The sequence below is a fragment of the Protopterus annectens genome, chromosome 17.part0 (assembly GCF_019279795.1).
Source record: "Protopterus annectens isolate FY-2018-M chromosome 17.part0, PAN1.0, whole genome shotgun sequence".
NCBI lineage: Eukaryota > Metazoa > Chordata > Ceratodontiformes > Protopteridae > Protopterus > Protopterus annectens.
The window spans coordinates 37,419,135-37,444,331 of record NC_056751.1 but is presented as its reverse complement, the minus strand read 5'-3'; the positions used below and the strand labels follow the sequence as shown (position 1 = coordinate 37,444,331).

Sequence of the window (25,197 nt, the reverse complement as noted above, 5' to 3'; positions counted from 1 at the left end):
ACTATCACATAAACATTGTTATTGTAAAAAAATGTTTATGGTTCCAGGTGATTGTCTGCTTCCCCTCTAATGACTCATTTGTTTCTTTCACATGTTTGAGTAATGTTGACAGGAGAACAGGCTTTCTTCCTTGCAAATTGATTTTAGTTCCTAACCTTTCTCCTGTAGTTTGACTTTCAAGCATCTGACATGTAGGCTTCAGTAGAGTCACCAAATATGGGTGGCAACAATGCTTACTGTTTGGCAAACTGATAACATGTTCGCTGCTTATTTTCCATTTTCTGGGGTACAAGACCACCACCAGTGTCATTATTGCATTGGGACCAACCAATCTGTATCCTCCCAGGTTAGGCAAGCCCACCATGGGCCACTCAGTCCCATCCTCCCCATTTGTAATCTGCTTTGGATGGATAGGTAGTCAGTTATAGCTTGTCTGGATCATAGTTGGGTCTTTGGACTTTTACACTGCGGTGCTGGCCTTGTAGATCAAATGTTGGTCACTGCTGAATAAAAATATACCCCTCAAGTATACCCATTTAGAAAAGAGTGGGTAGAAGAACAATGTCTCAGTTGCTGATTCCAAAGCACAACATGTTTTCCAGAGATAGGGATGACTAAGTAATGTACTTTTATGTATGTCCATGTAGGAAACAATGCATTAATTTGTTTCCAGTACACACTTTTATGTATGCCAATGTAGAAAACAATGCATTCAGTTGTTTCCAGTACTTGCTTTATTCTGTTCAGAGTCACAGTGTATCTGGGGCTTCTCCAGTCAGCCACCTAGTATAAGTCAAAGAATTAGTCATATTTGGGACACCAGTGTACTACAAGATACACACACACACACACACACACACACACACACATACACACACACACACACACACACACACACACACATGTATATGTACAGATAGATAAATAGTTACAGATATATAATGTCTGTGTGTGTATGTGTACTCATAGATATTACAACACACACACACATTAGTGGATTGCAGATTTATCTACCTGTCTGTCTTGAGAACATGAAAGTAAAACAGCATAAATCCATGCAGACTCTTGGGAGATGAGCCAAGATAGTGCAAAAGCAGGGCATGTGTCTTTCGACTTGAAAAAGCTTTCTTAAGCATGAGATAAATTTTACACAAACCTAGTAAAATAGTTGAAGATTATTGCCGAGCTAAGCCAATACTCTTGCAGTGGTGTGTCCTCCTTATAGTCAGATGAATTAGTACAATTGCATAATAATTATATAATTTTAATGTCTGATGTTTTTTAACACTTGTACATTTTGAAGTCTGACAATCAACAAGAAATCTTTTGAAATTGAATAGCAACATTTCTAAAACATTAGATTACATGGAAACTGCATTATGTGTAATTGACTTTTTGTTTTGCTGAAAATGTTTTGAACATGTATTTAGTATATTTATTAAGGGGAAATGGGCTTAATGCAAACTATAGCTGTTCCACTTTTCCTAAATCCTAAACAAGTTTATTCTGCTTTACTCAGGAGACATCTCAGTGGATGTTTATACACATTGCAGTCGTTCGAGATTTGGTTGATATGCAGTATAAGGAATACCAAGAGGTAAGTGAACAGTACTTTTACAACTGTCAAAATGAGCTTGTGTCCTATACTGATTTATCTGTGAAGGTAAACTGCAAATCTGTCTCTTGCCTACAGTCACAGATTTCATTTTGTAGTTAATTTCAAGTTTTATTTCTTGTAGTGTTCACATACACAATTGTATTTAGAGCATTGTTTTTTAATGAAATTGTTCATATTTATGCCCATTGCATCCAAATATATTTCATCAAACATTATATCATCAGAAGTATGTACTTTTATTGATGACTAGTAGGTGCAGTGATTTGGGATGTTTTTCTCAGGCATGAACTTAGTCACTGAAAGTGACATAATATTTTGCTATGGCATCGTGCAGTGATGGTTAGCTGTGTCTTGTATAGATGCAGGTACATTGAATCTCAATTCTTCCTGTAAAAAACAGTCTCTGAAATTTCTTGAGAACTTGGTTGCACAATGAGACCCTGATTTGTGTGCAGAGGAACATTGCTCCAAGAGTTTAAAGTTAAAATGTAGTTTTTACCCATATTGTTCCTAAGCAGATCAGTCGTAAACCCCTCAAATACCATCCTCCTTGCAGCCCTCGCAAACAGACATTCAGAACCATAAATTGTCACTTTTTTACCATCTCTGCAGCCTGTTGGGTGCAAATGGGCATCCTGAGACAATGTAGCAATTGTCTCATGTTTACTGACACCCACCCTTAAGGAATCTAATGCACTGTATGCAGCAGCGGCCTTAGGTCAGCTGGTGCCCTAGGCAAAAGGGCTCCACACCCCCCCCACTACCCAGGTGCCCCCCCATCCTGGTCTACCTACACTAAATGTTTGTCTTTTTGGCTTTTCCTGGTTAGGGGTTGCCACAGCGGAACTCCGGTCTGCTAATGATTGGCAGTCGATTTTTATGGTGCCGAGTTGCCAGCCCGACGCCCAACCTTCAGTGAAGGCACGCCCATTCACGCATGTCTTTCGGAGGCCAATTGACTGCGGGGAGGACATGCAGACTCCACACAGAAGGCACTCCAGCCGAGAATCGAACAGGAGAACCTCTCGCTGTGAGGTAACAACACTACCACTGTACCACCATGGATATAAGCACCCCTACTACAGCGGCGCCCTAGGTGGCCGCCTAGTTGGCCTATGCCTAAGGCCGGCTATGACTGTATGAAAGATGTAGTTATACATTATCACTGAAGGAAAAGCTCTTACATACAGAAGGTGCATACACCAAGCAAGTTGTCAGCAACACACAACACTGCACTTTACCTACCACACAGACTGCAGACCAAGCTCATAGACCCACTTATGCTGAGTCTGTTAAAACTAATGTACAGTAAACTTTTAGTTAACTGGCACCCATGAAGATTGGTAGATGCAGAAACTGCAACATGGAAATTGTCTAACACATAATCGTTCCAACAAGTACCCTCAACAACTTCACAAACACTCAATGCCCAACAGAAAGCATGATCCTATAACTCAGTGTCTCAAAAGCTCATAACTCAAACCTCCATGCAACCCAACATCCTAATCTTTGGCGACTCCATTGTGGAGACACTGATGCACCACTCACCAAGCTGAACAAAGAGAGGGTCAATGTTAGTTGCCTGTAGGAGGCACATACTGAAGTCCTGCTTGCATCCCTGCTACACACACAACATACACCTGTGGATAAATTGCCTGAGATGTACCTCCCTGGACTATATGAAGAGAAATGTGTTGGAGCTTTCAGAATGTTTGTTCAAAGCCGATGTGAACCTAGCCTTGAGCAGCAGTTTACCTTCACCTAGAATGAAGACACAGTGTGAACAAAAGATATCTTCAACAACTGGCTTAATTTCTGGTGTCATTCAATGGGAATGTAATACACATATACACAGTGGCGGCTGGTGACTTTAAATCAAAGGGGGGGGCTGAAGGAGACAGCTAAATGGGTGGGGCCAATGAGAAGGGGTGTGGTCAACTAGAAAGGGGTGGGGTTATGGTGCAGTGGGATCAGTGCTGGCCATGCTTACCAGTTTGCATGAAATAAATGCTCAGTCACTATGGTGCATGCTGAATACTATACACAGCACATTGTTACATGTATATACACTAATTTTGAAAATGACTGTCATGTCCTTTATTACAAATACTGTCATATGCCTTTTAAACTTTCAATACCTAAGGCTTGCACGTTATCTAGTTAAGTAAATATTCACTGCATGGCAACAACGTAAATGCTTTCAGTGTCGATAATTCTTTAACAGTATCCTTATTAAAGCTTACTTGCATCTTACAATCTCAGACAAGCTTACCTGATGGTCATTAAAGCATTGCTACTTAAACACAGAGCAACAACATGCATTTTTTGAATAAGAAGAAGCATAAATCAACAGTATAAAAATATGACAGAAAACCAGAACAACTGCTCCTTGCCTTGCTTAGACACATCCAAAGTCACTACATGAGGGAGTGAGGTACAGGTTACAGCAAGTTTGTCACAATTTGAAATGTCTCTGGTTGACTGTGACAGCCCTGCCACATTTGTCATATTCTCAACCTCAGAGCAAGAAATCTGGACAAACCTCTTGTTTTGTCATTAAACCTGGATTTTAATGAACTCTATGGACTAACAGAGGGTGCTTTACCTGGCAATATATTGGTTTTTGATTCTACTTTTTAAATATTGCTCTTACAGACTTAAAAAGTTAATAAAATAGTAGGTCTTGCATTAGTATGAATTTTCTGAAGGGTATGAAATCTGAAATTCAAATGTCTGTCATTATTTTCTAAGTTCAGTCTTCAATGATTTGCCACTAATCTGCCAGAAAAACCACAATTTTATGAAAAACGGACCAAAAATGTGATGCAAAAATCTGGATATTCTGCGGTAACATGTTAATGTCTGCCTGGGCCTGGGCCACTTGTACTAATATTAGAAAGAGCTCTGAGTAAATTGAACTAGTTTATGGCCCTAATATTTTATTGGGAATGCATGTCTTGGATTCTAAAGATCTTCGTGGATCATTAGCCTAATAAGTACCTTTGAACTTATGAACCTTTGGTGTTTCTTTTAAGCAATACTTTGCATTGCTGCCTACGTTACCCTAGTAAAAATTAAACTATACCCAACAATATGTAGCCATAATAATAAATTCATCGGGGTCTCCCCATGCATGTTAGTATCCTGCCTTTTACGAGGCTTTAGAGGTTGACGGCTGTCACAGTGGTTAGGGTATATACCTTACCGTCTCAAGGTACAGGGTTTGATTCTTAGCTTTGAGGGAGATTGGCTAGGCTTAAAATGGCCGGCAAAGGCAGTTAGAGTAGTACTTAACCATGAACATACATGGAGACAGCTAGGTAACCAGTATAAATATGTGAATAAATAGTTGTAAAGGGATGTATGTAATGCAGTGGTTTGTGTAAATAATTTTCACATAAAATTGCAGCTGTTGTAGCTATTGAATTGTATTAGTTCTAGTATCATTGAACAGAATGTTGTGATTTTTTTGTAAATATTCATTGAGGAGCACAATTGTAGTAATTCATGAGCTATAAATATTTGTTATAACTTAACCTGAATGTCTGTGTTGGTTTAAAATGTAACTCGGTAATCTGTTTTGTATATGTTTTGTTTTTAATTGCTTATGCCTCTGGGCCTGGATCATGGTTGAAAATTTTTTTGAACCAGTTCACTGACCCCAGTAACTAAGCCAAATAAATAGGTAAAGTATTCATAATTGCAGCCTCAATGAAGACCAGATTATAAGTTTGTAGTATATGAATTTGAGACATGTACATTATCTGGTACAGAATCACTGCAGTTTTAAGAAAAGCTTTGTAAAGTACATTTATTGCGGATTGTAGTTTCATGTGGCAGAATGAATTTGCGATATTGCTGATGTTCTTCGTGTTTCACTGTTGCAATCATTACATTTGGGTTAACTGCTTGCAGTAGCCCTCAGTCGGCCTGATTAACAAAGTCTTAGGTCTTGTGTCAGTTGCTGTCCCTTCTTCCATTTTTAACCTGAAAGCTTTGTTGTTTTATAAAGGTGTTTACTCAACTATTGTCGCTACTTTTTTTTATGTACTATTGCCTTCTTCCATGACGTCAGGTCGTCAGGGGTATAAAACATGCAGCCGACGCCATTACATCAGTCTTTCTTGCTGTGCGGTTCACGAAGCAGAAGCAGTTTGCAAGTGCCGGTCGGCCGACTCTTGAAAGTTTCGTTTTTGAGTTTCAGAACCGAAGTCTTTAACTAAAGCTAAGTACCCCATTGGGGAAACTTTTTCTTGCTCCTTACCGATGTCAGTAAAAGTTAATAATTGCATTACTTGTGGAAAGCAAATACCTCACAAAGATTTTCATTTGTACTGTATTCCTTGCCTAGGCCCTGACCACGACATACCTTGCTGTCAGTTTTGTGCCTTATTTAATCAGCGCACTGTCCGTTGTCGGTATATTTTCGCCTCTAAATATTTCGTTTTTTGGTTCAATTATCCAGAAATGTCATCGGTTAGCCATCCGACTATCGGTATTCCGAAAAAAAGCAAACATAAAGATAGAGAGAGAGAGGTCCTGACGACGCTTCTCATAAGCCAGTCACCAGTTTGCCGGTACTCAGTGAGGCACTTTCGCAGCCCCTGATAACTGCTACTTCTGATGATTTGGATTTGCAGGCCTCTACTGAGACCCATTCGGAGTCCGGTATGCCGCAAGATGCTTCAACTGTGGAACCTGCGGATGTCTGTACCCGCTGTGCAGGCACCGACTTCTGAGAGTGTATTCAGGGCTGCAGACTTGCATGTTAACCTGAAGCCTCCTTCTTCATTTAGGCCTAAACCTCGAACCATGCCTAAGAAACTGATGCTCAGGCCTCTATGCCTAAAAAACAAATGATAAGACTGGCTGAAGATCTTACAACTCTAATAAGGGGAAGCCAACCACCCCCTTCTAAGAGACCTAGGACTGAAGTTGTTTATGAATCTTCTGACCAGGATTCTGATTTTACCAACACCAAGCGGGTGGTCAGATCTACCCCCAAATCAGCGGGCAGAGGCCCCAAATCACGTACTCTCCCTCATAAGCATGGGGGCTATTCAGTTGATACCAGAAAAGGAAAAGGGACAAGGTTTCTATTTGAGACTTTTCCTGGTACCCAGAAAAGACAATTCTTGGCATCCTATCCTGGATCTTTCTACTCTAAACACCTTTCTGGTGATTCCAAAATTCAAGATGCTGACTCTTCGCCAGCTGCTTCCTGTGCTAGGCAAATATGCCTGGTTGGCAACACTAGACTTAAAAGAAGCATACCTGCACATCCCTATCAGGGAGTCTTACAGAAGATACCTAAGCTTCAAAGCAGGCCACATGCACTGCCCTTTGGCTTATCTACTGCACCCAGGGTATTAACAAAGTGCCTAGCTCCAGTCATTGCATTTTGTAGGCAAAGAAATATTCAAATATACCTATACCTGGACGATTGTCTAATTCAGGCAGAAAGCCAGGACATACTTTTGAATCATCTGGCTTTTGTTCAAAGGGTGCTGACTTGTCTGGGGTACACCATAAACGAAAAGAAATCACACCTGGTACCCTGCCAACAAATTATATTCCTGGGAGCAAGCTTGAATACAACTTCCCAGATGGCTTTCTTCACGCTAGAGAAATGGATTAATTTGACAACCTACTTCAAACAAGTGGCCACAAAAAAACAGCTATCTGTAAGGCAAATACTGCAAGTCTTGGGGTTCATGGCCTCCTGCATTCTTCTAATTCCATATGCAAGGCTGCATATGAGGAAACTACAATGGTATCTCAAAAGCCTATGGTACCAACATTCTCAGGATCTAGAAGCAATGATTCCTATAATACCTTACCTATGCCTTGAGTTCCTCTGGTGGGCAGAGGCCTGCCACCAAAACAAGGGACTACCATTCACACTACCCCCTGCCACCCAAACCTTAACAACAGACGCATCAGACTATGCATGGGGGGCTCACCTGGCAGGGAAGTGCATTCAGGGCAAATGGAAACCAAGTCAAATGCACCTGCACATAAATCAAAAAGAAATGTTAGCTGTACAGAATGCTCTAACAGCCTTCAAGGACCTCATTCTTCCAGGACAACTAATGGTAAAGACGGACAACACCACTGTCATGTAGTACAGAAACAAGCAGGGGGGGTACACATTCCTACCCCCTCTGCAGACTAGCCATTGTATTGTGGAACACAGCCTTGAGCTGCCAAGTGAATCTACGAGCTCAATTCCTGCCAGGAAAACTAAATACACTGGCAGACAGACTAAGCAGAAACCTCATGGACCCACATGAGTGGAAACTGGAACCTAGGACTTTCAACATGTTGACAAGCAAAATGGGGGAGCCCAGATATAGACATTTTTGCCTCCCCCAGAACCATCAATTGGACACATTTTGCACAAGGATTCCCCCAAAGCTAGCCTGGAAAGTGGATGCTCTGTCCTTCAGCTGAAAAAACCTATCAGTTTATACCTTTCCTCCTCTGCCTCTGCTCTCCAAAGTACTACTAAAGATCAAACAGGACAAGCCAAGGACAATTTTACTTGCACCAGACTGGCCACACCAACACTGGTACTCCCTCTTGCGTAGTGTGTCACCTTGGCCCAATGGCATCTGCCTCAGACTCCTTCCCTGTTGTCTCAGCAGGAGAACCAGATTCTGCACCCTCAGCTGCAAACCCTGAACCTAGCAGCCTGACTAATTACCTAATCTCTCCTTTACCATCCCTCAGTAAATCAGTGATGGATATCATTTTAGAAGCAAGGAGGCCTAGTACTAGAAAATCTTATGCTGCAAAATGGAAAAGATTCTGTACCTGGAACCACTCTCAAGGGATGAGTGCAGCAGCGCCCAATTTACATCAGATTCTACATTACTTGACTGAGATGCTTCATAAGGGCTTGTCCTTTTCCGCCATCAGAATTCATGCCTCAGCCATTTCAGCTCATTATAACACAGAGACTCCCCTCTTCTCTCACCCACTGCTCAAGCAGTTCCTTAGAGGGGCCAAAAATTTAAGGCCACACAGGAGAGCTCCAACTCCAGCCTGGGACCTAAACTTTGTCTTGGAGAAACTCGCTCTTCCTCCTTTCGAGCCAGTTGCTGCTGCAGATTTAAAATTCCTTTCTTGGAAAACAGCTTTCCTTTTAGCAAACATTTCAGCAAGAAGGGTGTCTGAATTACAGGCCCTTATGGCAGTGGAGCCTTTCATCATCTTTCATACGGACAGGGTGTCCCTCAGAACCAATCCCTCCTTCATGCCCAAGGTGGTATCCAGTGTGGCTCTTAATCAGTCCATTAATTTGCCTACCCTCTTTCCTAACCCACAGAACAAAGAGGAACGGATACGGAACTCCTTAGATGTGCACAGACAACTTAGATTCTACTTGGACAGGACTAAACCTCAAAGGAAATCTGAAAAACTGCTCGTGGCATTTGCTGCAGGGACAGAAGGGAAAGCTATTTCAAAGCAAACTGTTTCAAAATGGATAGGCAACTGCATTAATTTCTGCTATAAGCACCATGGAAAACCTATCCCACAGGGCATCAGACCCCATTCAACCAGGGCTGCATCTACCTCTACAGCTACAGCCTTTCTCTGAGGCGTCCCTACCATGGACATCCTAGAAGCTGCTACCTGGAGTTCTGTACGTACTTTCACTAAGCATTATCCCATCTCCTTACTGATAAATAGAACCATAAAGGAACCATAAAGGAAGGTACTATCCCATCTATCTGGAAAATTTCTCATATCATCCCACCACATAAAGGTGGGAACTCCAATGACTTTTCCAACTTTCGTCCCATAGCTCTTACTCTCCCCACTTGCAAAAATAATGGAAAAGTGCATCCACAAACAACTACTTGACCACCTTCTCCATCACAACCTACTGGCTAACTGTCAACACGGATTCAGACCTTTCCACAGTACCACTTCTGCCCTGCTTTCCTTCACAAACTGTATCAATGAAAACCATTATAAAAATATTCTTTCCTCTGCAGTCTTTGTCGATTTATCTAAAGCTTTTGACATGGTTAATCACCAAATCCTTCTGCATATACTGAAGTCCCTCTCACTTGACCCTCTATCTATGAATTGGTTCATATCTTACCTTGAAAACCACCAGCAGGCTGTACTCTGGCAAAATAAACTACCTAATCACCTTCCTATCTCCCTAGGTGTTCCATAGGGCTCCATATTAGGTCCACTCCTGTTTTCCATTTATATCAACGACCTCCGTTTAGCCATTCCACTCTCCACCTGCATTCATTATGCAGACGACTCTCCAATAATCTGTTCAGCCACTTCCCAGGCAGAACTTCAATCTCTTACACAAAAAGCTTTCAATACGGTAGAACATTGGTTCTCTAACCGCTGCCTCCTACTAAACCCCCAAAAAACTAAACTATTACTCTTCACACCAACCCAAAAGTCCACCCGTCTACATTTCACTCTCACGTCCAATAATGGTACTCTTATTTCTCCTGACCCAACCACTAAACTCTTAGGAATTACAATTGACAATAATCTCAACTTTGATACTCACATAAGTACCACAATAAAATTAGTTAACAGAAAACTAGGATCCCTCTACAGAATCAAACCCTTTCTTACACCAGTAGCTAAGACTGCTATAGCCAGAACTCACTTAATCTGAACCCTACTCTATGCCTCTCCTGTATATACCAACCTCTCTAAAAATAACCTTAACAAACTAGTTGCATCCTATAATAATATTGCCAGATTTGCTACAGGCTCTCCTTTCAGAACACATCACTGTCTGAATCTAAAGCAGTTAGGCTGTTTAGAATTTCTTAATCAGATTCAATTCCACCAACTGACTATAACTCATAAAACCCTGTATCAACCCAGCAACACTCCTACACTCTCTAGCTTCATTAAACCATATAACAATCTCATGAATCTATGCTCCTCAAACAAAATATTGATTAATACTACCAAATCAAAAAACTCAGCAGGTGATTCCTTGTTCTCTAACTCTGTCGGAAAAGTATGGAATCAACTACCACCTGACCTCACATCTCAGACCTCACTCCCACTTTTTAAAAGAAATCTAAAACTATTTCTCAGTAACCACTGGTTATGCTCCTGTACCAACCCTGACTAACTTTTTTTCTTGACTCTGATTTTTCAACCTACATCTACTACAACCTTCCTAAAATGCTTCTATATACTAGGTTTTGCATATAAATTCAATGTTTACAAGTATACTATAATTTCTTTAGTATACTACCCTTAAAAGATTTTGATTATGCTATATTTACTAAGAGTAGTTCATCTTCTATAAAAAAAAAAAAAAAAATTGAATCAATTTTTTAGTCTAATGTTTTTATGTAACAATTACTGCTGTTTACAATTTTTCTGTTATATCGTCTATTAACTTTGTATGTTTTCCTGGAGCTTTTCTACCCGGGCCTCTGCTGAAAATGGACATGTATCCAGTCAGGCTAGCGCGGTCAACAGATGTAAAATAAAATAAATAAATAAATAAAATTATCATTTGCCAATTTTCTCTAATTCCAGAGCTGGCTTTGCCACTGCAGTCTTGCAGGGCCTTATAGCTGGTCCTAATTCTATTTAAATTCCTCCTCCCAACCTTAGCTTTGGGAATCTACCCAAATGTAATGACTGCAACAGTGAAACATGAAGAACATAGTTCAGTTGTGCGCACTTACCATAAATGTAGATGTTCAAGTGTATTCACTGTTGCAGTCCTGGTTACCCTCCTCCAGCCCCCTTTCTTCTTTTAGCTATACCTCTGCTTTTCCTTACTATGCTCAAAAGCTTTTTGGTGTATTTGCTTTTTTGTTGGAGATATTTCCTTGTATTTATAGATTTAATTTCTTCCCATGGGGGGGGGGGGGCATCTGACATCTGGGGCAAGAAAAACTGATGTAATGGCGTCGGCTGCATGTTTTAATATCCCTGACGACCTGAGGTCATGGAAGAAAGGACAGCAAATGACGCAGGACCCAAGACTTTGTTAATCAGGCCGCCTGAGGGCTACTGCAAGCAGATAACCCAAATGTATTGACTGCAACAGTGAATACACTCCAACATCAACATTTATGGTAGGTGTCCACAACGGTACTTTTTGTACCTTGTTTAACAAAATCACATCAAGAACATTGGAGAATATTTAAAGCTATTTATAGACTGTTTCAGAATACATTTGTACTCCATTCTGTGTTACCAGATGCAGATCATGCTAGATTGATTGAAAACCAAAATCCATGTTTGTAAGGAAAAACAAAAATAGCCAAAGTGTTCATCAAAATAGAGTTTAAAAGGGTACATTAGATGAACAAAAATGACAGATTAAACAGTGTGGTGAAATGTTTTCAACAGTTAAAATGATATAAGGCTATTTTGGCATTCAAACAAAAATTGCATTTATACATTTCATTCTGTATTCAATTGAAAGCAATGGAAGTTAGCAGGGTTTTTCAGTGAATAACCTGCAGCAAGTGACCTGATTGGAAGTGCTGCTGAGTTAAGTTAAAAGACCAGAAGGAAAAGCAGTTGTGTTATTCTTTATGGAAAAGAAACTGCAAATGATTCATGGCAGTCGGCTATTTCATTCTTTTTTTTTTTTGTCCCCCCATCAGCTGACCATCAGATGACTCCATTGCTTTCACTCATTCGCTTGGTCTGCCTAGCCCTCCTAACACCCCAGGACTAGCTCTAATTAGGGTTGGGGATAGTGAGGAGATTGAGGCATCCTGCGACAGAGTATTACTGCTGCCATGGGAGTATTTTCTGTAGTTTTTTTGTTTACTTCCCTGCCCCTGTGTGCATCTGGTAAACTCATGGGTGTGGGGCTTGCAGTAATCAAGTTTGCACTGCCTCTTGCTTCTATAAGGAGATAGTGTCAACTGGATACCCCACTCACCCTCATGCAGCATCCATAAATGTCCTACTATTCCTATGTTGCAATAATCTGTGTGGGATTCCCCACCTCAGGTGACCCGAACATCGGCTCCTATACAAAAGATGGGACGTCACACATAGGGCCATAAACCAGGGACCCTAAATGTAACATCTGCACGCACAGACCTTAGAACTTTTCAGCCACAGACAACGTCACATCAATTGATCAGCTCCTACACTTGAAGACTTCTAAAAAGCTAAGTACCCCATTGGGAAAATTTTCCGTTTCTTGTACTTGAACTTGGTTAGCTGTAGTTATCATTAGCCGATGTCAGGTAAGAAGGGCAAATGCCGTTGTGGGTGTCAGATACTGCATAAAGATACGCACAACCATTGTGTCTTTTGGCTAGGGAAGGAACACGACCATACTGCTTGTTCCATTTGCCAGTCTTTTGTTCCGAAGACCATTCGTAGCCATCTGGCCACCCTCAACTTATATTTAGAGAAGCAACGTCTCAAAAAGCTTGCACTTGGGATGGATCCCGAATCAGCCATTTTGACTGAACCACCATGGAAAAAGGCCAAAGTTTCCAGGCCTACCTCCGTTGCCTCTTCGCCATTGGACATCCCACCAGCTTCCAATCTAGGGGTTGAGGGATGTCTGATTGAACTGTCTACTTCGACAGCTCCCACCGAGGAAGCCTCTTCAGAAGTAATGGCCTGCACGTCCTCGGAGACAGCACAGGCATCAGTCCCTACCTATGCCAAGGGGGAACCAGAATCAGATGGACAACCAACCAGGATGCCATTACCTGAAGCCCAGGCCCCCGAATCCAGGCCTTTTCCCAGACCTATACCTTCTAAACGAAAACAACAAAACAAACACCAGACTCCTACCCCTGAAGGAGTCCCAGACTGGCAGTCATTTACTAACTCCTTGATGCAGGCTTTTGTGGCTCTTAGGGCCACAACCTCTTCCCCTCCACTATTCCAGTGCTTACTCCTAGGCCTGCCTCAGCCACTTCTCTCCACTTCCCTACTACCCAAGAAGGAGAGGGAGGATTTAGAACTTTACTTCTCATCTTCTGATGAGTCTGTTTCTTATACCTCTCAAATTACCTCTCCTCTGGAATACTATTCCCCGGATGAGGAATCCATTGAAGGGGACTACCCAGCAGAGGATATTACCTTTGGGGAAACAATTACAAAGATGAAAGAATAGTTCAAATGGGACACTACTAGATGACTGACACCCAGAGGAGGTATTTTGAACTCCTTCAAGTGGAATCACCCTCCCTGTCAGCCATCACACCTGTCTTGCCTGCCTTTCTGAATGCTTTCACCTCTGGATCCAAAAATCCAGACTCACAACCACCTCCTCCTAAGAGACCAGACAGATTCTACAAAATGCCTGATGACCAAAAATTCTTAGTTAAGCTTCCCCTGACAGGTCCTACAGTAATTGCTGTCTCCCCTGACAAGCAATCCAGGCCGATTCCTTAAGCATCTCTTCTGCTCACTGATAAGGATAGCAAACGCATGGACAGGATTGGGAAAAAAGTGTACACCTCCTCCACCCTGGCCTTCAGAACTATCAGTTACCAAACACACATAAAATATGCCCTGGACCTAGTTTCAGAAGCCTCCAATCTCAGGGCTGCCACCACTGACTGCCCTGCTAAATCTGAGGTAGCATTTAAACTGTCACTGGCTTCTCAGGTAGCCAGACATTCCATTAGGTGCAGATGTTCATCGTGTTTCACTGTTGCAGTCATTACAATTGGGTTATCCTGCTGGCAGGCTACCCACAGTCGGTCTGAATTCCAAAGTCCTGGTCCGGCGTCAGTTGCTGTCACCTCCTCCCTGACGTCAGTGCACCAGGGGTATAAAAGATGCAGCTGACGCCTTTTTCTTCAGTCTTTCTTGCCGCGCGGTGCCCGAAGCAAAAGCAGTTCACAAGTGCCAGTTGGCCGACTCCTGAGATTTTCATGTTCAAATTTCAGATCCGAAGTCTTCATTAAAGCTAAGTACCCCATTGGGGAAACTTTTTTCTTGCTCCAGACCAATGTCAGAAAAAGTTAAAAATTGTATTTCTTGTGGGAAGCAAATACCTCATAAGGATTTTCATTCTTACTGTATTCCTTGCCTAGGCCCTGACCACGATGTTGCTAGTTGTCAGTTTTGTGCTAGATTTTAACCAATGCACTATTAAGCGTCTGTTCGATTTTGCATTATTTTGGCAGAAGATTTAATTATATAATGCCGTCGGAACAGCAGACTACCGGAGTTTATAAAAAGCGCAAAGAAAAGGACAGGCATCCGAGGTCCAAAACCGATGACGAGGCTTCTGCTAGGCCAGTCGCCAGTTCGCCGGTTCTCAGTGAGGCACTTTCGCAGCCCCTGACGCCCGCTACCTCAGAGCCACAGGCTGCTTCCAACTCCCACGCGGAGCCGACTAGGCCGCTGGAAACTGAAGATATTGGACCCTCGGAAATTATTCCCTCAGATGGGTCCAGAGCCGCTGAGCAGGCATCGGCTTCTGAGGGTGTTTTCAGGCCTACACAGTTATATGTGAAAACTACTTCAGATTCAAAGGCAAAGACTAAAGCACCTCTAAAGACAAAGAAACAAGTACAACATGCCCCTGGACAGGCCTCCATGCCTAAAAAACAGATGCTTAAAATGGCCGAAGACCTAATTACTGTGATCAGAGGTTCCCATCCCCTCCTGATAAGAGGCCTAGGCAAGAGGCAGAATATGAATCTTCAGATAATGTTTCCATTTCCTATGATTCCTCTTCTGAACAGGGATATTCTCTTCCTCCCTATGATGATTCTGATGCTGAAGAATCTATTCCTTCAACCTCTCCTCCTGAGGATTATTCTTTTGAGGAGACCCTGCATACTATGAGGGAGCACCTCCACTGGGAGAGCCAAGATTACTCAGAATCTAAGAAAAGGCTCAGAGACTTCCTTTTAGTACCTCAGCACAGGCCCCTTGCTATTCCTCCTGTTTTAGACATTGTAGATGATGTATTTTCAGAGTCCGGTCTGTCTCCTTACTCTTTACCACCAGCTCCTGTTAAGCCAGACAGATACTACAGGGATCCTGATTCACATAAATTTCTTTATAAAAACCCTGCTGCTGACTCGACTCAGAAACTATCTCTCAGGGGTCAAGGCTTCCACTGCAAAAAGCCCTATCCCCCCTGATAGGGATTCATGGGCCCTGGACAGATGGGGGAAAAAGATTTACACTTCTGCTACCTTGGCCGTAAGGGCCTTAAATTGTCAGTTTAAATATCAGCAATATTTTATGTCACTGCTTAAACAGAAAATGTTGACAAATTCTGAATGTGCAGAAAACAAAGAAATGCAGGATTTATTGCATGCATCTGAACAAGTGGGAAAGCATACTTTGCAATGTGGTTTTGATTCTCTGGAGGCCTCCTGCAGGGGTGCTGTTACGGGTTCTGTCATTAGGAGGCATGCTTGGTTAAAGGAACAGAATTTGCCTGATCATGTTAAAGCAAAATTATTAGATGCTCCATTACAGCATGATACCATGTTTGGTGTTAAAGCAGAAGAGGTGTTGAAGAAAATGGAGGACATAGCTAAATCTATGCAAACAGTGAAGGATTTCTTACAGGTACAGCCTCCCAGATTTAGCAGGAACTGGCCTACAAAGAATTGGTCCTTTCCAGTGTCAGACAGGCCACAAAGGATCAGATACAGACGCCCCAGAGGCAGATCCCAGCCCCAAGGCTCATACAGGTCTAAACAATGGAGTGCTTCTACCTCCAAAAGCGGAGAAGATAAATCACAGCCATACAGAAAACAGTCTCAGTGACTTTCCCCTGCCAGCACCAAGCACTTATCTTCTGGCAGCTCCTTTAGGGGGAAAAGTAGCACTTTTTTCACAAAATTGGCACATGATCACCCAGGACAAATGGGTCTTGAATATAGTGTCACAAGGCTACAGGTTCCACTTTCACACCCTGCCAAGGGCAAATGGTATGCCAGACCTGCCACACAACCAGTGGGCAGAGGCACAAAAACAAGTTTCATCCCTCATGGACATGAGAGCCATTCAGCGAGTGCCACAACAAGAGCAGGGACTAGGATTTTACTCAAGACTGTTCTTGGTGCCCAGAAAGGACAAAGCCTGGAGACCAATACTGGACCTGTCTATTCTAAACACATTTCTGGATATTCCAAAATTCAAAATGTTGACTCTGCAGCAGCTTCTGCCCATGCTGGGCAAGAGGGCTTGGCTTGTGACTTTAGACCTAAAAGAGGCATACCTGCATGTCCCAATCAGACAATCATGCAGAAGATACCTCAGATTTATAGCTGGTTCAGTGCACTACCAATTCTCTGCACTGCCCTCTGGCTTATCTGCTTGCGCCCAGGGTCTTCACAAAATGTCTGGCACCAGTAATTGCATTTTGCAGACAAAGAGGAATAAAAAATTATCCTTACTTGGACGACTGTCTTATTCAAGCAGAGAACAAGGACATTCTACTACAGCATTTGGCATTTGTAAAAAGATTACTAACATGCCTAGGGTCCACAGTAAATGAAAAGATAATATTCATGGGTGCAAGCTTAAATACAACTGCCCAGATGGCTTATCTCACGCCAGACAAACAAAGGCAACTGACTACTTATTTCAAAATGTTGGCAACAAAGACCCAGTTATCTGCCAGGAAAATTCTGCAGGCTCTGGGCTTCATGGCATCCTGCATTCTGCTAATTCCATATGCAAAACTGCATATGAGGAAACTACAATGGTATCTAAAAAGTGTTTGGACTCAATATTGGCACAGCCTGGAAACAATAATTATCCTCATTCCCTGCCTGCAACAGGAGTTTCGATGGTGGGCAAAGGCCTGTCACCACAACAAGGGACAGCCATTCATTTTACCCACAGCCAGGCAGACATTAACAACAGATGCTTCAGATTATGCCTGGGGGCCCATATGGCAGGAAGATGTATTCAGGGCGTGTGGTCCGCAAGCCAAATGCATCTACATATCAATCAAAAAGAGATGCTAGCTGTTCAGAATGCCCTGACAGCCTTCAAGGACCTACTTCATCCAGGACAACTATTGATAAAGACGGACAATACTACAGTCATGTGGTACATAAACAAGCAGGGAGGCACACATTCCTACCCCCTCTGCAGACTAGCCATGATTTTGTGGGACACAGCATTGACTTACCAAGTACATCTGCAAGCACAATTCCTGCCAGGAAAGATAAATACTCTGGCAGACGAACTAAGCAGAAACCTAATGGATCCCCATGAGTGGAAATTGGATCCACAAGTCTTCAGCATGATAACAAGGAACTGGGGATGCCCGGACATAGACCTATTTGCCTCCCCTCACAACTGCGCCAACTACAGAGATTCTGCACAAGGACCTATCACAAGCAAGCATGGAAAGTGGATGCTCTATCTTTCAGCTGGAAAAACTTAACAGTATATGCCTTTCCTCCACTGCCTCTCCTCCCCAAGGTACTCCTAAAGGTCAGGCAAGAAAAGCCAAAAATGGTACTGATTACCCCAGATTGACCCCGCCAGCTCTGGTACCCAATCCTAAAGAACTTGTCTCAATGCCCAGCCTGGACATTACGTCAGATTCCTCACTTATTGACCCAACAAAACAGTCAGATCCTGCACAGTCAACTCAGGACCTTAAATCTGGCAGCATGGCGGATAATGTAGCCATTCAAAACACACCTCTCTATAAAACTGTGATGGATGTTATTTTGGAGGCTAGGAGGCCTAGCACCAGAAAATCCTATGCAGAAAAATGGAAGAGATTCTGTGCTTGGAGCCAGGCACAAGGAATTGCACCAAATATTCCTCAGATTTTGCAATACTTAACTGAGATGCTGGACAAAGGCCTATCCTTTTCATCAATTAAGATTCATGCCTCTGCCATTTCAGCTCATTACAATACAGAACCACCTATTTTTTCTCATCCATTACTAAGGCAGTACCTCAGAGGGGCCAAAAATATAAGACCTCCAAGGAGAGCACCAGTACCTGCATGGGACCTCAATTATGTCTTGGAAAAACTCACACTGCCTCCTTTTGAGCCAGCCTCTACAGTTAATATAAAATTCTTATCCTGGAAAACAGCTCTGCTCCTAGCAATAACCTCTGCAAGATGAGTCTCAGAGTTACAGGCACTCATGGCTGTGGAAACTTTTATCATTTTCCATCCTGACAGGGTTTCTCTGAGGACAAACCTGACATTTATGCCTAAGGTAGTGTCCAGTGTGGTCCTTAACCAAACAATTCATTTGCCTACCTTTTTATCCAAACCCACAGAATAAGGGTGAGAAACTTCTGCGTTCTTTGGATATTCACAGGCAGCTACGCTTCTACTAGCACAGAACCAAAGCTTTCAGAAAGACTGAACAACTTCTAGTGGCATATGCTGCAGGATCACAAGGAAAGGCCATCTCAAAGCAGACTATTTCAAAGTGGATAGGCCACTGTATTTGTTTCTGCTATTCACAGCATGGCAAATCAGTGCCTAAGGGCATTAGGCCCCATTCAACCAGAGCAGTAGCCACTTCAGCAGCCTTCCTCAGAGGAGTACCAACCAAAGTCATCTTAGAGGCTGCAACTTGGTGTTCAGTGCACACTTTTACAAAGCACTATCACTTACCTCTCTACTCTAAATCTAGGGCAGGCTTTGCCACTGCAGTTCTGCAGGGTCTCATAGCCTCTCCTAATCCTATTTAGCCCCAGCCTCCCAACCTTAGCTTTGGGATTCAACCCAATTGTAATGACTGCAACAGTGAAACACGATGAACATAGTACAGTTGTGTACCTACCATAAATGTAGATGTTCGAGTGTATTCACTGTTGCAGTCCAGGATGTTCTTCGTCTTCCCTTGCTGCAGTCCTGACTATTGGGTATAGTCCGCGTCCCAGTCGGCCCGAATACCAGAGTATATTGACGCCGGTCATGGCGCCTTAGACTGACGCCAGTACGCAGGGGTACTAAATGCGCATGACCGACGCTATTTCTTTTTTTTTTTTGTCGGTCCGATGTAGAATGCAGAGTGCAGGTGGCGGTACTGAGATTTTTCGATTCAGTTCAGACCCGCCGTTACAGAAGAGATAAGTAGAAGTTTTTTAAGAATATTTTTTTTTTTTTTTTGCTTTATTATTGATGGATGTCAGACCGAGAAATAAATGTATTTCTTGGGAAGTAAGCATATACCGCATAGGGATTATCATACATTGTATTCCTTGTTTAGGCTAGAACACGACGTTGTTTTTTGGTGCCGCTGTGTAGATTTAATAATTAAATATACTATTAAGGAGGCTTGATTGTGTACTAGGTTAGTGCTTGGAAGCGCGCTTTGGGTATACGCTGCGTCGGATATGCCGCCGGTTGCATCTAAGCAAGAGGACAAAACACAAAACACAAGGACAAAAACAGTGAAGTCTAGGTCGAGGAACCGGGCCAGGGGGACGGGAGGTTTTTAGAGGAGTCAGGGGGGAGTCTCAGGCAGATACTTTGTTACAGGAGGATCCCTCTCAGGCAGGAAGTAGGCCTGGCTGAAGGGGGCCCTAACTGCTCTTCCCTCTCTTCCCAAGGTAGTTAGTAGGGTTCCTTCTGTTTCCAGAGCTTCTTTTAGAGGGCCAAGTTCAGCTTCTTTTTCCTTCTCCCTAGCATTTCGGCTCTGTGCCGCCTTCTGTTGCTTTTTAAAAATGGCGAAGATTTGATTACTCTGATTAGAGGTTCTATGCCATACCCTAAGATTGAGGCCTTGAGGTTACAGGATAGTTTTGATTTTTTGATAACAGTGTTCATTTGTTTCAGAGTCTTCTGAGGAACTGCTTAGTCGATTCTTATTCTGATTCTGATCTGGGATCATCTTCATTCTCATTCTCTTTTCTCTTGATTTTTGGAGGATTTTTCTCTCAGAGACCTCTCCTGAGAGAGGATTTCCCTTAAAGAAAGAGGACTTCTGAATTTAGAAGGGAAGGCCAAGGCTAGAAGATTGCTCTTCTTAGGCTCAGCATAGGGTGGTTTTGTTTTGCGACTTCTCTGCCCTCTGATTCTGCCCTTGACTCTTCTGTTAAGCTGATTCCTTATCTCCTGCCCTGAGCTCCTGATTTGATGTTTGTGCCCCCAGGCCGATAAGTAAGAGTTTAAGAAGGGTCCCAAGCTCATTGTTATTTGTTCTTTTGTAAGGCTCCCAGGGTTAAAAAAAAACTGTTGAAAAGGGGTGGATAGGTATAAAGAAGCATTGTTCTTACTAAGAAATAAAGAGGGAAGCACATAATAGGGCCAGGAAAGCAATTACTTCAATTTTATATGCTGAAATATCAAAAAATGAATTTTCACCTTGAGAAATCAATTGATGGATGCGAATGGTGCATGTGAAGGTACAGGTGGAGAATTGTTTTCTTGTGTGAGTGGTTTATTCCAGGCCTCCATGTCTGTGATTGCTGATTTGGGGTTCTTGGCAGAAGTGGTGGTAAGGATGGTTTTTAGCTGCCCCTCAGCATATGAGGATGGCTTTTGGGCTGACTGCACTGTTGGCTGAGCATGTTATTTTGACCCGATTGTGGATGAGTTTTTAAAGAACCGGGAGGACAAGCACTTTAGAATAAAATGGTGGACAAATTTTGGAGGTGGCAGCTCCGAGTTTATTAGAAATTGTGCAGCTGGCTGGTCATATGATGCTTGTGGAAAGATTTTTGCTACAGGGGCTGACCTTTCAAGGAAGGTGGTTGGATTAAGTTTGTAGACTAGAGTAAAGATTCCTCCCAGGCTGAGGTTAGATCAGTGGGGGGATGCGCTCAGGCTCTGGTGAGGGCAGGGCAGAGTCTGGTCCTGTCAGACAGCCTGAACAGCTCTGGGGTCAGTCCTTTCACTCTCCAGGCAGCTTTTCCTGGAAGCTGTAGATGGTTCAAAGAAAATTTTTATTTTTTCAATCACGACAGACTTTTGCAAGAAAATTGGGATTTAATCACAGAGACAGATGGGTGCTATTGCCCCTTTCAAAGGCAGACAAGATGGGTGTCCTCTCAAGCAAGTCAAAGTTTAAAAGAAGAGAGGGCTTCTACAATAGAATCTGGCTATTCAGCCAGGCTTTCTGTTATTCAGAAAGGGGCTAGAAATGCAATTCCTCGAGTGTTCCTAGTTTTATCTCCTCGGGAACACTTACAGACCAATCTGATTCAAGATATCATCAACATTCCTATTACCTGTTCTGGCAAGACTGTTTATCTGGACATTCCTGTTACCAAGATGCTTACCGATTAGCAACACTGTTCTTTCATGGGATTAAGGTGTCTCAGGGATAGCATGTTGCAAGGAAGCTTGTTCTCAGTCAGCTTCAAGTATCTCTACTTGATAGAACTCTCTGCTTTCGATTAGCTCCTACATAGCTTTGCTCAGCCTAAAGCATTTCTATCAGGCTTCATAGCACGACTGCCTGGCTTTGGCTTCTGAAAACCTTCTTTTCAATCAGGAATATCATATTCTTCTACAGAAGATACACTCCTAGTTCTGCCTGGGAGCCAGGTCAAAAAGATCAGCTCTTTACCCACTCCATGAATCTGCTTTCTGTGAGCAATAATAACAGCAGTTCTATATTAAATACAGGACAAAAGAACAGAGTCTGTCCCCGGACAACTGCATCTATGGTGGGTAGTCACGTGCCTCTATCAACCCAGTCCTCCTTCAATTATTAGGATCATCCAGCTTATATTCATTTCTTCCCATCAAGAAGCTCTGGTCAGTCCTGCTGCAATGGTATCTAGGGTTCATGACACAACTGATTCTCAAACTGTATGACAGCACAAATTATATTTTGCCACATGGCAAAATTACACTGGTGGGCTTCTGACATGCACCTGCAACAGGACTGACACTTTGAATCCAGGAGAATTCTAAGATTCCAGGGTGACCCGGCTAGACACTGCTTTCAACAATACCTAACCTTCAAAAGTGAATACTTTTTGGGACAGATGCTAACCGCAGCATCTACCATACATCATTGAAATGAAACTGGCCCAGTTACAAGTGGAAACTGGAGCGTACAGCCTTAGCATAGAACACAGATTGATGTGTTGATTCTGACAGATACATTCCTGGTGGAAGTGCTGCAAACGAGATCTTGATCTTGTGATGAATGCACAATGTCAGATTTGTGAGGTGGTACATCAATTAGCTTGACTCTTGCACACAAGGTTTCTGCAGGCAGGCAATGATTTATTGGATGTGTTAAGGTTTGTCGCTAACTCTTCAACTGGGAAAGGGAACTTCATGCTATCCTGCATGGAGAACAGAATGGCAAAGCAGACATCTTCTGGGATGACACTTCTCGTTGAAACTGGATCTTCATGTATTCACAGAGGGGTTTCATCACACACACTATCTTCATTTGATGGATGTTCGCCTCACCAACTGAAAGATCACAGTACTTGGCATTTGGATGCTCTCACTTTCAGTGAAGCTTAAAGTTTTGTCTTTCTTTTGGCCAAACACCCTTTGATCAAGTCATATTGTAGGTTTCCACCTCTACCTCTTCCTTCCAAGGTATCCATTGCCTTTCAGTGATGAAGGTCATTTTGTTATACTTCCCTCGAGACTTGTTTCTCCAAGTCTGGTACTCAAGCTCCATTAGCTTTTGTGGTCTGATCTGTCATGAAACATGCTCTGGATGCTTTCAAAAGGTCTCAAGTTTTTCCATGTTCTGTTCGCTCCTCCATCTCCTTGTGCTCAGATATTCTCACAATGTGAAGATGGAAGAGAAGCCTCAAAGGTTGTGCAGCTAAATTTGGAAAATTCAAAGGCTATTTGAGTTGAGCTCTTAATAAGAAATTGGAAGAGATTTTAGGAGTTTTGTTTTCTTTTCTCTTGGGAATTCAATTTGCCAATTTCAGTGTGAGATTTTATAAGTGGCCTTTGTAATTTTCTTTGTTGTTGTCAGGTTTATTTTCTTGTGTATTCTTTTGTATTGCACGTAGGAGTTTAGCTCTCTCGATTCTTTTTTGTGTTTATTTTTCCTCACAACCTTTCAGCTCGTTATTGCTGGTAGCTCTATTGTCTCCCCAGCTTGTTTCTCTGTATTTCTTGGGGACTCAAATTTTGTTTGAAAAAATTACGAGGTTGCAATGGTTGGGCAGCTACTGCTGAATTGAAATATTTGTCATGGAAGACGCATTTAAGGTGTAGGTGGTATACCCTAAGGTGGTTTTGTGAGTATGGCTTGGTCTTTTTAAAGTATATTTGTTTTTGAAGGATGTGATTCCTGCAAATTATATGAAAATGGGCTTACTGTTATATTTTCACACACTGGTGGTATTATTATTTGGCAGGATTAAAGATTTTATAAGATCCCAGTAATTAAGGGCAAACTTTTTAACACAATCACAAATTTGGTTAAACAGGTGGCTATTTCTTTATTTCTAGGTTTGATTTTTTTTTTGTTTTTCATATGTTTCTACTTTTCCAGTTGGGTTAGGCCTCATGGTGTCACTAGGCAAAACATTGGGGATATTTTGTAGGAGTGCATTGATTTTTCTGCTTGGAGTCATCTTGGTCAATTCTCTAATTTCATTATCACCTCACGTCACACTGCCCAGTCTTTCGCCACAGGCATACAAAAGTTGTACAGTGGTTTATGTTTTCAGCTCAGTTTTACTTATGCTTTGGCATACTCCCACTTTAGTTAGGCATCATTACAAGAGTCAGTTTTGCCCAGCATTGTAGAGCTGCAACATTTCTTGTTGCATATCCACTACACCTTGCTCCTTAGAGTTCCCTGCTGCAGTCCCTTCTATTTTGGTTTCAGATATTTAGCACAAGCAGATATATATATTTTTTATTATATGTTTTACTGTATATGTTGTCACCATTTATTAGTTTAAGTTTGGATCCCGAACCTGTTTTTCCATCTTTCTCCCTCCTTCTAAAATTCAGACTAGGTGACGTGGATACTTATATTTTATATATATATTTTGTATATATCGGTAATATATTGGACCGTGGATTGTCCTGACTGTCTCTATACCTTTTGAGGGACGGACTATGGGACAATAGTCAGGGGACTTGTAGCAGGTTTCTCTACCATCCCCATTTTGTGTAGTGACAACTACTGCGCATTTACCCACCCACCACCCCCCTTTCCTTTGCTGGGACTTATCTGTACTTCTCTAATCTATACAACCTATGTGGTGTATTTGCTTGTAGATGAAGGAGAAGTTTACTTTAGCGCATGCATGCTTCTTGGCATAATTTAGCCTACCCTTAGGGGGCACCTGACATCTGTGGCAAGAAAAACTGAAGAAAATGACGTCAGCTACATCTGTTATACCCCTGGTGCACTGACATCAGGGAGGAGGCGACAGCAACCAACGCTGGACCAGGACTTTGGAATTCAGGCCGACTGCGGGTAGCCTGCCAGCAGGATAACCCAATTGTAATGACTGCAACAGTGAATACACTCGAACATCTACAGTTATGGTAGGTACACAACTGTACTTTATGATGCCGCAGAGGCCTCTGCTAGGTCTGTACTTCTGCTTCAGTTCTCCGCAGGTACTCTTGCCTCACCTCCAACCACTCCCAGAGGATTTCAAATCTAAAATTATGGACTCCCCATTAGACCATAACCTCTTGTTTGGCAAACAATCTGCAG

The 25,197-nt window shown here is 42.4% G+C and overlaps 1 protein-coding gene across 1 annotated transcript in view; it reads left to right on the top strand.

Annotated features, from left to right (window-relative positions):
- WDFY3 (WD repeat and FYVE domain containing 3) overlaps nt 1-25,197 on the top strand; it is a 5,086,165-nt gene that overhangs the window by 4,069,356 nt on the left and 991,612 nt on the right. The window contains exon 41 of the mRNA XM_044059488.1: nt 1,520-1,597. Within this exon, the coding sequence (XP_043915423.1) occupies nt 1,520-1,597 (78 nt within the window). The remainder of the gene's footprint in view (nt 1-1,519; nt 1,598-25,197) is intronic.